Here is a 12,456-nt window from a genome sequence, read left to right on the forward strand (position 1 = left end):
TGAATGAAGCCACTGCAGCCATAAGTGTAGCAGAGCACTCAGACCCAGGAACTAGCCAAATCAGATAAGAGGACATTGGGAAACATTCTCCACAAGCTTGGTGGGAGACCCCCCTGCCATAGTTCAACCCTGAGATGCTGACTGTCTTCTTAGACTTTTGACTGGAATAAAAAACTGACCAGACCTTGGACCGAGTACTTGAGCAGATGGCTGTGATTAATGACAAGGAAATAGAACCTCAGAGGTCATGGCAATATCCACATTTTGCCCTCAAGACAAACCTTTTATACTAGGTAGATCAAGACCAGCAAATGAAGGAGGTTCAAACACAATTCCTGGTGCCTAGAATATATTGCTGCAAACTCCTTCGTTTGGCATATGTCATACCCTGTAAAGGTCATTGGGGAAAAGACAAAACTAGGTCCAGAATTCTGGCACTTTTTTGTGGCCTGGTATTCACAAAGAGACCAAAGATTTCTGTGCCTTCTGCCCTGAATGCCAACTAATGGCTTCCAAAGGTATCCCCGGGGCTCCACTAGACATGCCTCAGCACTGCTGTTGCTAATGAGGATGAGAGCTTGAGGTTTCAAGGGAGCAACAACTCGCCAGTCAGACTGCCAGAGGAGCCAGCATTAGGCTATCTCTGAGCTAGTTAAAGCCTCCCGGATTACAAGGGAAGAAGATGGGGACAAAAGCCCTGAGGACAAAGGGCTTTCTTTTGGTCTCATTTATATTATGTTTATAGACTGCCTTTTTGTTGATTTAATTTAAGCCACCACTTTCTGGGTCAAGGACCTACCCAGGCTGTTCAAACTCGGACTTTGCCCAAGGCAGCATCCTTGGCCACTAAAAAATACTCTCTTTTGCCTCACATAGTCATATCTGACAAAGTTTTGAGGAACAGAGTTTAATTAATGAATACAATGGTTACAGAAATTACAAAACTGAATCATGTAACATACTGTATTTTAACCAAATGAAATACGCCTAATTCTGAGATATACTTTGTGTGACAAAAAAATATAGGCTGTAGCTGCTGACAACATTTTACTGGGTAATTTCTATTGGAAGAAAACCTTTGGCTCACCGGGGTCATTAGCTAGATCTGAGTCTAATACAGCATTAAAACAACAACTATCATATTCCAAAAATATGACAGTCCGATAAATAACTAGCACGATATCTGTACAGAATATAGAAGAACAATTATATTTCAAATTATAGTCAATACAAAATAAAGTCCATCTGATATTTCTATCTTTAACATAGTCACCTTAAGATAAACCTTAAGGTAAACCATATTGTAATAAATATCTTTAAATTCACATCCACTAATGAAGGGGTTTCTGCTGCTTTTGCTTTACTGCAATCAAAAGTCTGTGTTGATTATACAGGCATTTCTACTTAGATCAGTAACACAGAGTCCAATCACTCCTGTCAATGTCAATTTTAAAAAGTGACAAACTTTAGTAGAGAAAATGGAAGCCAGACTACATAGTTTAAAGTTTCAAGCTATAGTTAGAACTCAGGATGTGGCTCTAGCAGACTGGAAGGGACAGTGTAGGAAATTTGTAAAACTGCTCTGTGATTCAAAATTTCTCTCTCTCTCGCTCGCTATATATATATATATATATAATGATAATAAGCTCATATATACTACTATTTACATGTTGAAACAAAGATGCATTTTTAAAGATCTCCTATAGAACATTTTTATAATTTCTCTATTTTTCAGTATCCACTCTTATACTCCTTTTACTAGAGGTGAGTAAAAAATACATAGTACCTTCATGTATTCTCAAAACCTCTATTCCTTGTGGGATCTTATCATGCACTCACATGGCTTCAGCTGTCATCTTTATGCTGATGCCTCTGAAGTTTACCTTTTCACTCCTGCCCTGTTTCCTAGATACTATTCTGTATTTCAGCCGGTCTCCCTTACATAACTGAAGTGAACTCAAACTCCATTGCAAAGATCATTCTTTTTGCCTGTTCTGACCATGTCACCTCTTCTTCAAATTTCTCCACTTGCTATCTCTTTTCCATTAAATCAAGTTCAAGCATCTTTTCTAACCTTTATAGATCCGCCTCTTTGTACTTATCTGTTCTCCTTTCCTTTTGCATTGACCTGCCTCTTCTTTTCCATGACAATGCTTGCTTTGACCACCCACTTGCCCACTTCTTCTCTGGCTGTCTTTGCACCTTTTTTGATGCTGCTCCCACACACATGAAATGCCCTTCCCAAACTGATCTATAGACAGTATAACCTGTCCTCCTTCAAATCCCTCTTTGATGCCCACTTTCATGAAGCCTAAGAGAAAGAACAGAAAAGTACAGCTGACTCTGATGCTAAGGGTTTTTTCACTATCTTAAAAAATATATAAAATGTATACAAAGGCAGAGGTGAAAGTAAGCTGGTAGGGTCCGGTACGCTGTGCTGGACCGGACCAGCTTCCCCAGGCCAGCGATTTAAAGAGCCTGGGGCTCCCAGCAGCATCCAGAGTCCTGGGCTCTTTAAATTGCCACCAGAGCCCCGCTGCCAGAGCCCCCCAGGGGCTGGGGTGGCGATTTAAAGGACCTGGTGCTCTGGTCACTGCGGGGAGCCCTGGGCCCTTTAAATCACCACTGGAGCCCCGTTGCCAGAGCCCTGGCAGCAGCCCAGGGCTCCGGCGGTGATTTAAAGGGCCAGAGGCTCCCAGCCGCCGCTACTGCAGCGGAGCCCCGGGCCCTTTAAATTGCCAGAGCCACCCTCAGGGGCTCCCAGCTGCCGCCGCTATCCCAGGGCTCGAGGCTCCCAGCCGCCGCTACTGCAGCCAGAGCCCCAGGCCCTTTGAATCTTGATTTAAAGGGCCTGGGGATTTAAAGGCCCCACCTCTTCTGGTCAAGGCCCCGCCTCTTCTCGCTGAGGCCCCGCCCCCTGCTCAGGACTCCAGAGAACCAGAAGTCCTTTAAGTTACTTTCACCCCTGTACAAAAGGTATATATCTGATTGATTCCTTCTCTGACACTCTTAGTATGTCACTTGTCATCAGCGGTTCTCAAACTTCATTGCACTGTGACCCTCTTCTGACAACAAAAATTACGACATGACTCCAGGAAGAGGGACCGAAGACCGAGCCCGCCCGAGCCCCACTGCCCTGGGTGGCGGGGCAAAGCTGAAGCCCAAAGGCTTCTGCCCTTGGCGGGGGGTATGTAACTTTAGCCCTCGGTGGTGGGCTTGGGCTTCAGACTTGCTGGGGCTCAGGGCCAATACCAGCCTTGGTGACCCACTTTGAGGTCCTGACCCACAGTTTGAGAACACTGTCTTAGATGATAAATCTCTTGGGTCAGAGACTGTCTTCCTGTGTGTTCTCTACAGTTCGGAGCACAATCCAGATTGGAACCTTGGGACTCTCTCACAACAAAAATGCATAACAATAAAACCCATTCGCCTAACAGATCCAACAGTTTTGATAGACAACACAGAGCTATGGCCAATTGTTACTTTTGGATACTACTTTGTCATTCCTGAAAGCCTCAATTTCACTGAGAAGACTTCTAGCAATAATAGAACACCACATGGTAGCTACCAGGGTGGTTTACTAAGATGACAAGTATCAGAGGGGTAGCCATGTTAGTCTGGATCTGTAAAAGCAGCAAAGAGTCCTATGGCACCTTATAGACTAAGTGACGTATTGGAGCATGAGCTTTTGTGGGTGAATACTCACTTCGTCGGATGCCACAGGACTCTTTGCTACTAAAATGAGACTATCAAAATATCCCACTTACCTGTGATTCTATGCACATATAATATGAAATGGATACACACTTTTAAAATCCTATATAATTCATCTGTGTGCTGTAAATCTCTCTCTTTCTTGTTTTGTAACCCAACATGACACTACATTTATTCCAGGCAGAAACTAATAAAGTAGTTTTGAACTGCTCCATAAGAAAGATTTGTCTAAAACAAATTACGCTAATGTTACATGATAAATTGAAAATGAACAAACAACTCCCACTTTTATTTGATTATATGGACAGTTTGTGACTTATTTGCTTATTCATCATATCTGAAAATAAAGACATATCTCATTTGTTGGAAACTAACTGTATAATTCAGTTAACATAAAAGTTATTACAATGATGCAAGGGTTATTTTTACTTCTATTATTTCACAAAAGTCACATAATATCTTTCTCCATAAATCTAGTAACAATGTCATATTTTGATATGTGGCCAGTACTGCTCTGTTCCCAGAATTTAAAAGAGCTAATAATTCTGGATTAGGAACCAAAGAACTAAACAAGGCTAATTATTTTCTCAGTACAACTAATCTCCTAAACAATATTACAAGCCCCATAGTTTCTCTTTATATTTCAATTGAATGAGACTAAACCATTTGCATCTATTTGCTATGGAAGCACTCTGCACAGTTTAAAGGCTGAATTTCCTAGGTTCTTGAACAGGTGGCAAAAACAATGCACTTCTCTTTCACTCTTCCCCTCTGTGCCAAGAACTGTTTCACACAGCAAGTATGAAGGCAGTAGATGTCAAGACTAAATGTTTTCTGACTCCACAAAGGTTTAAAAATTAAAAGACAACTGACCAAATCTGGGCCTATTTTACAAGGCAGTAGAAGATATAGCATCCCTACATTGCTGTATAAACTGGCTGCATATTGGGAGTGGGGCCCTCCTCTCTGCCAGTGATGCCAGCCTTAACTGCCTACTTGTCTGCTGCTTGTGGGAGCAGGAGCAGGAGGTTTGTGCACATCCTTCTAACAAGCCTTCACCAATCCTAGTCGCATCTCTCCTTCCAGATCAGGCCATGGTAGTTGCAGTACTAGTCTACCTGGGCCATTGTAGCAGGGAGACAGGGCAATTCCTGGTTTCTTCATTTTTTTCAAGGTACTGGGGAGATCACCTGGTGGTCTCTTGCTCCCTCACATCCCCAGGGAAGACATGGAACAAAGAGACAATCTGTGGCTCAATGAGCCCTATCAACTCCGCACTACTGACAGCAATGTTTTGGAGCTCTCAACTGAAAGATCACTCCATGGGTTATTCTGCCTGCTCAGTCTTTCTTCAGCCAATTCTTAGTTAACTGAGAAAGAACTTGTTGTCATTTAGATTTCCACAAGGCACTACACATACACAGTGTTATACATATCAGTTGAAATGGACTGAGCCATGGACTTCATCTGCAGGGTGGTGGGTTGCAGTTGGATGACTACATAAAAACTCAAGTTCAATTTGGAGTTTACTGTGATATCTTAACCAAATGAGCTCCTTAACCCCTCCCTCTCCAAACCTTCTCCTTTCTTCTTCTTCTTTCTGATCACTCTTAACAAAACCACTATCATCCCAGTCACTCTGGCCCATCGCCTGGGTGTTATATTTGACTCAGACCTCTGCTTTTCGCAATACAACCATACTACTTCCCTGTGCTTCAGCCACCCAGCAGGCTATCAGGTGCTTGGCAGTTCAGCTGTCCCTCCCCCCACTGCCATGTGCTGCTCCTGCCCTCTGCCTTGGAGCTGCTCCCGGGAGTCTCCTGCTTGCTGTGGGAGGGGGGAAAGGGTGCTGATGTCAGGGTGTCCCCCTCTCCTGCCCCCCACTCCTTTACCCCATCTCCACAGAGCGGGGGGACATGACAGGGCTCAGGACGGAGGGAGCTTGTAGGCAGCAGCTGCCGTCTCAACTTGCTGATCTACTTAAAAAGGCAATGTACTTAGAGTGGGCTCTGCGTATTTAAAGGGGCAATGCGCATCTCTCACACACATGGTGTGTGTCTCTGTATCTCTCTCTCTCTCACACGCACACACACGGTGTGTGTCTCTGTCTCTCTCTGCCAAGCTGCATCTCCTCCCTCCATTCATGTTGCCTTGTAGCGTGTGAGGCTACATTAACAACAATGGATTAACCCTTGAGGGCTCAGCCAAAAGCTAGTTCATCATTTAGAAGTAAGGCATTCCCGGGAAATATCCCACCCTCTTCCACCCTCTGACTCCATCACCTCAACCAAGCTTCACAATCACCATTGCTGTGTACAGTATTAAATTGTTTGTTTAAAACTTACACTGTTTATGTGTGTGTGTGTGTGTGTGTGTGTGTGTGTGTGTGTGTGTGTGTGTTTTCCCTGGAACTTAGGCCCCCTCATTTACATTAACTCTTATGGGGAAATTGGATTTGTGTAACATTGTTTTGCTTAAAGTAGCTTTTTTTCAAGAACATAACTACAACATTAAGCGAGGAGTTACTGTACTTTCAAAATTCTACATAACTGTACCCCTCCCTATTTATTCTCCCTTGTCAAGCTTCATGTTGTTCCTCTCCGCATGCCACTTTCTCACACAATCAACTTTGGGTCTTCTTCCATGCAGCTGCCTATACACAGTACGACTACCCTAAGTTCATCCACAAGGCCCCTACATTGTTCACATTTTAGTCCCTCTTAAAAACTTACTTCCACTGTGCTACATATAGTCAATCAAGTTGATCTGTATATAAATGGCATATAAATTGTCCTTTCAGTACCCCTCTATCTACTCGGTCATCCTTAGAATGTGAACTCCTTGGAGCAGGGATGATCCTTTTTAAGTCCTTCGAAAGTACCTAGGACATAGCAGGTTTGAGCTTGGGTAGCACCACCTGGGCAGCAATGTCCACACTGCTATTTTTAGTGCACTAGATAAAGGAGAGCTAATAAGGTGAGTTTGTCTACCTGTACTGGGAATCACATGTCCCAGTCGCAGTGTTCACATAACCTAAGAGCTATTATGAAGTTAAATTCAGCATAAATTCTAGATTATACTGGAGACTTTAAAACAAAAAGTCAGAATTTTAGTAAAACTGTTGTGTTCATGGACCTTAGTGCAGCTGTCAGTTTTGCCCAGTTTCTTCTTTATCTTGTTGGCATTATAGTTAAAATGATTAAAACAATAATCATCATCTGATCTTTGTGTGTTTGTTCTAAAATTAATTAAATTCCATTATCACATTAATAATAAATAATATCTTTTAAGTAATACCCCCAGTTCAATTTTAAAATTGTTTTAGGAGCTCAAGAGAAGCAGCAAAGCCAATAAGGATCACATTATACCTCCAGTTTCAATGTGTGAGAAGTGTAATTTAAATTTCTCTAGCCAAGTCTTGGCATAAACTTGGGGGGAATTTGGCTCTGCTCAAAAGAGCAGCCTTCTGTCAATGTCAAGAATGATCCTAAAGAGCAAAAACAGTGAACACAAGAGGCTGCACTGAAACCAACAGCAGTGAACAAGGATTAACATTTATCTGAGCTTTCCATTTGTTTCCTTCATTGCAGACACATTAATATTTATGCCATGACTTCATGTTGCTATATATTCTAGCAATGGAACAGTAAAACAACAGGAAAAAATTAGGAAATTCAAGTACGGCATATTTTAAACTGATGTCTCTGCAGAGAAATTAAAATCAGGGCCTATATGCTAAATAAATAATCCACTTCAGAGACTATCGGGAGTTTAGTTAAAGCAACATTAAATGGATACTAGATAAAAAGTGGATTATGTGAAACTGATTTGAATATTAACAAATTATGTGGTAGAGTAAAGATGTCTTAACCAATCAGGGAGGTTCAATTTACCTGTAGGCATTTTGGTAGTGTAAATAAATGAAATGTGTAAGATGAGATGCCCAGGCATCCTACAGTGGGGGAAAAGGAGTCTAATTGCCCAGAGTTACATGGTAGGACATCTAAATGAGAAATGGAAGTCAGAAAAAAGTATGTCCTGGAGAAAAAAAGGATTGTTATCAAGGCCAGAGGAAAATATGCTCATCCTTCGGTAATGTAAATTAGAATATCCTCACTGCACCAAGTACACTTGCATCACAGTACCAAAGGCCATGCAGCACAACCAGCCAGCAGGACAGAATCAGGACACAGAACATCCAAGACTATGCCCACTGATGGACTTGAAAGGCACAAGGAAATAGGTGATTCATACAAAGAGGCATCTCACAGCAATATGTTACATTGCATGCCCAATTGTCTATCCACCAGGTCAGCAGACACTAGGTCAGAAATTTGTTGTTGTGAACAAAAAAAATCTCAGCACCTAATAGATGGCACCAGCAGGATGACAAGTCAGATGGGGGCAAGAAAATCTTAATAAATCCTCAAGAAAACTGAATATACATAGACCACAAACTAGAGGTAACCACTGCTTTGCCCAACAGTGTATCAACATCTCAGCCAAGAAGGGCAGGAGATTTCAGAGATTTTTATACTTTTTTCTTTTTCTGGTGTCTTTGCACACACACTCCTTCGCTTTTCTTACGTTTGTGGTTTATATTGTTGAAAACAGAAAGTATTTCCTTATCAGCGTTGCTAGTTACACACTTCCATTGATTTGAGCTAAAGCTATACTAGTACAATTACACTTGTGCTACATTACATGCTCCAGGCTACCTATTTTACAATTTTCACCGGAATTTTGTCTACACTGGCAAGTGAAAGACAAAACATTTGTCGTTCAGAGGTGTTATAAAAACATCCCCCCGAAGGACAAAAATTTTGCTGATGACAAGCGCTGGTGTGAACAACACTTTGTCGGCTTGAGCGCTTTCCTGCCGACAAAGCTAACGCCACTTGTTGGGGGTGGAAGCTTATTGTTGGCAGGAGAGCCAACTCCTGCTGACAAACAGTGGCTACACAGTGTGCCTTTTAGTGGCATGGCTGTAGCAGCACATCTTTGTTGCTAAAAGCTGTATAGTGTAGACATAGCCTTAGACTTGCCTAGTATATCTACTTTTTATATAAAGTCTATTCTTTTGTCACACTTTGACTACATAGTTTCATTTTATTTGCAGCTGCATTGTTCCTTGATTTGGGACATTGCTTAATCTTTGATAAAACTGTTGCATCTTTGATAAACTTATTCCAATAAACCCTGTTGGAAAAATACTTTTTGTTGTATTATGTGGTATTAGTGTCATATCCCACCTTAGACCAGTCTCCCATTCTCCAGATATAGCATTTGGAATAGTCCTCACAGTCTTCCTCTTCTTTAGGTCTTGTGGACAAAACACACTTCTTTCGGGGATTGGTGCACCTCACAGTCCGATGTCGTACTCCTTTTCCACATTTTACGGAGCACTGCAGGATATAGAAAGATATGATTTACACTTGTAGAAAACACAAAAAATATATGCTGATAATAAATCTAGTGATCTCAGCAGCCTCTGCTTTCCATGACATAAAATTCTGGTAAAACAATGTTAGACTGAGGGCTTGTCTTCACTACCGGGGTAAATTTACTTAAGTTACGCTAATCCAGCTACGTGAATAACATTAGGACACTGAGCATAAAAATAACATAAAACATAAGACATAATAACATAAGACACCGAGCCTAATTATTCCATCCTGATAAGTGAAAGTTTTGGAAAAGTATGATCAGCTGACCATAAAGAGTTATAGTAAAAATTTTAGGCAACCTTACCTATAAATGGCACTCTCTTTAATATACATATGTATGAGAAAGAGATACATACATATATTAGATACACACGAAACAAAACAAGCAGCTAAAAAGGAAACAAAAAGTGAAATAAAACATCCTTGAAGAAATTCTAAATACTTTTCAAAGAATGAGACAGAACAAAACTTCAAACAAACCACAAAAGCATAGAACAGACCTTAATTGGAATGAATTTTGAAATTGCAGAAGTAAATATCACAGATCTATATGCAATAATCCAATTTGTTCTACCACATGAAATGTCACTAATTTAGTTAAAAAAAATAAATTAAAAAAAATTGATTGCATATATAACACGTGAAAACTGTGCTACAACACAGCCGAGGCAAAAGATTTATTGACTGGAAGGCCTTAATCAGCACATTTTCTTTCAGCTATTTCCACTTATATGGCCAAAAAATTATAACATTTCTCATTCAAGTAACATGTTGTTACTGTTTTGCCTTTCCCTAGTAGAACATCCTTACTGCTTCAAGAGTTAAAGCTATGTCTTTTGCCAAGCTGATTGCAAGTTCAAGAAGCAGTGGTATATGGTGGAACTGGGGATTAGAAACCCCTCGCTCCTTAAAAATTATTTCTGACACCCCCCCACCCCACACACACAATCATTACTGATCTCCCAGATAAAACCAACCAACTAAACAATTTGGGGCTCTTTCTTCCTCCCTGATAAATATATTCCGTTCTACCAATTGTTCCACTGCTGTAAACCCACCTCTGCTCCTTCTGAAAATGAGCAGGCAGCTCACCCTGCACTCTTCTTACCTTTGCACCCCATCCTTACCAGATCATAGCCTCTCCCTTTCAACTGCCCACCTCTGCCAGTTCATAGGCCCACCCACTCACCAGATCACTAGCTCTCACTGCTTCACCTCTTTTACCACCCCATTCGCCAAGTCCCCTTCTCACTCTTTCGTCGTTAAACACAGGCACTACTTTCTCCCTCCTTGCAAACACAGGATGGCCACCACCTCACTCCCTCTGCCTCAGACTCCCTCTCTTGGGACTCTGGTGCTGCTCCTGAAGTGCGGGTGGAGATCTACAACTAGGCCTGTGCCTATACTCAGACTCTGGGGCTATCCTCATTTTGCACCACAGGGGAATGGAAACACAGCTTCTGAACATGTTATATAGCATTCAGCATTGCCCTATACTTAAAATGGAGGGAGGAGCCCAGTTAGGGGCTAACCCTCTATCAGTCCTCTCTGACCATCTCTCTCCTGGCTGAACTCTACAGTTCTATATGACTGAAGAAACTGGGCACTGCCATTTCCTCCATCCCCTGGTTGTACTCTGTGTTGCTGCACTGAAGGACTAGACTCTGCCAACCCCTATTCCTCTTCCCCAGTCTACTTTCTGTTACTCTCCACTGTGTTGATAGAGAAAAGAAAGGCATATAAAACAAATGGTTTTGTTTATTATAAGACAGAAACAAAGTACAGAGAATTTAATAGATGAGGTTTAGCCCTATTTGTCCCCATCAGCTGCCACTGTCAGGAAGTAATAATACCTACCTGGGTTTGGGCTTCTGAAAATGTTTCAGAGCAGGAATTGGTTAAAAGGGGAAAACTCTAGGTCAGGGGCGGGCAAACTTTTTGGACTGAGGGCCACATCGGGTTTCCAAAATTGTATGGAGAGCCGGTTGGGGAGGCTGTCTCTCCCCAAACATCCAGGCGTGGCCCGGTCCCCGCCTCCTATCTGACCCCCACACTTCTCGCCCCCTGACGGCTCCCCCGGGACCCCTGCCCCATCCAACCCCCCCGTTCCCTGTCGCCCCCCCCCCGGATTCCTATCCCATCAACCCTCCCCTGTTCCCTGTCAGCGCCCCCGGTACTCCTGCTCCATCCACCACCCCCTGCTTCCTGTCCCCTGACCACCCCCGGACTCCCTGCCCCTGACTGCCCCCTGCCGACCCATCCAAACTCCCCTCTCATTCCTGACTGCCCCCCAGAGACCCCTGCCCCATCCAACATCCCTGTTCCCCGCCCTCTAACTGCCCCGAACCCTATCCACACCCCCACTCCCTGATCACTCCTCTACCCGCTATTCAACCCCCCACTGCTCCCTGCCCCCTTGCCGTGCAGCACAGAGCACTGGTGGCTGGCAGTGTTACAGCCATGCCGCCCAGAGCACTGGGTCAGGCTGCGGCTCTGCAACTGCGCTGCCCGACTGCCCAGAGTGTTGCGCTGGCGGCACGGCGCGCTGAGGCTGCGCAGGTGGGAGGACAGCAGGGGAGAGGCCCGGGGCTAGCCTCCCGGGACAGGAGCTCAGGGGCCGGGCAGGAGGGTCTAACAGGTCGGATGTGGGCCATAGGCTGTAGTTTGTCCACCTCTGCTCTAGATAGTGGGTGTTATTACTCAATCATCTTTAATTCCAGAGAGATTAGAGCTGTGGCATGAAGGACCAAAAAAAAAAAAAAAAAACCTTAATCTGGGATGTGCCACTTGTCAAAGTTCAATAGATATCAATTATTCCAAATCAGTTAAACTGAGGTAGTTTTATCCTTGTCTAATTCTGATGCCATATATGTGAGGTAATACTTTTTACCAGTAAAAGTTATAGATAACACTTAAACTGTAGCTTTCTGTACCCCCGTATGTGGATCCCAACAAAATCTCTAGAAATTTTTAAGAAACAATAGTAGATAGAGAATAATGCATACACTGCACCTCAGACCACACTCCAGCTTCCCACACAGTCATACAATCCTGGCCTTCACAGCGCTGTGCAGAAGCAGGTTTTGGCCCAAGACAATCTCTTTCCCTAGCTCTAATCAAGGTTCCATTTCTTAGCTGCTGTGTACAGGCAACTTGTCTATTCTGGGTTCCTTTTCCACATGTCCTTGAACAAGGAGTCCATTCGGTCATCATCCATCTACAAAGAAACATAAATAATAGAATAATAGAAATCAGGGATGGAAAAGACCGATTCCCTGTCAATAGGATTGTTCCC

The 12,456-nt window shown here is 43.0% G+C and overlaps 1 protein-coding gene across 1 annotated transcript in view; it reads right to left on the reverse strand.

Moving 5' to 3' along the window:
- ADAMTS19 (ADAM metallopeptidase with thrombospondin type 1 motif 19) overlaps positions 1–12,456 on the reverse strand; it is a 264,607-nt gene that overhangs the window by 19,797 nt on the left and 232,354 nt on the right. Inside the window, exons 20-21 of the mRNA XM_054033172.1 lie at positions 12,174–12,378; positions 8,967–9,119 (exon numbers count right to left, since the gene is read on the reverse strand). Coding sequence (XP_053889147.1) covers positions 8,967–9,119; positions 12,174–12,378 — 358 coding nt within the window. The remainder of the gene's footprint in view (positions 1–8,966; positions 9,120–12,173; positions 12,379–12,456) is intronic.

Source organism: Malaclemys terrapin, chromosome 6 (assembly GCF_027887155.1).
Source record: "Malaclemys terrapin pileata isolate rMalTer1 chromosome 6, rMalTer1.hap1, whole genome shotgun sequence".
NCBI lineage: Eukaryota > Metazoa > Chordata > Testudines > Emydidae > Malaclemys > Malaclemys terrapin.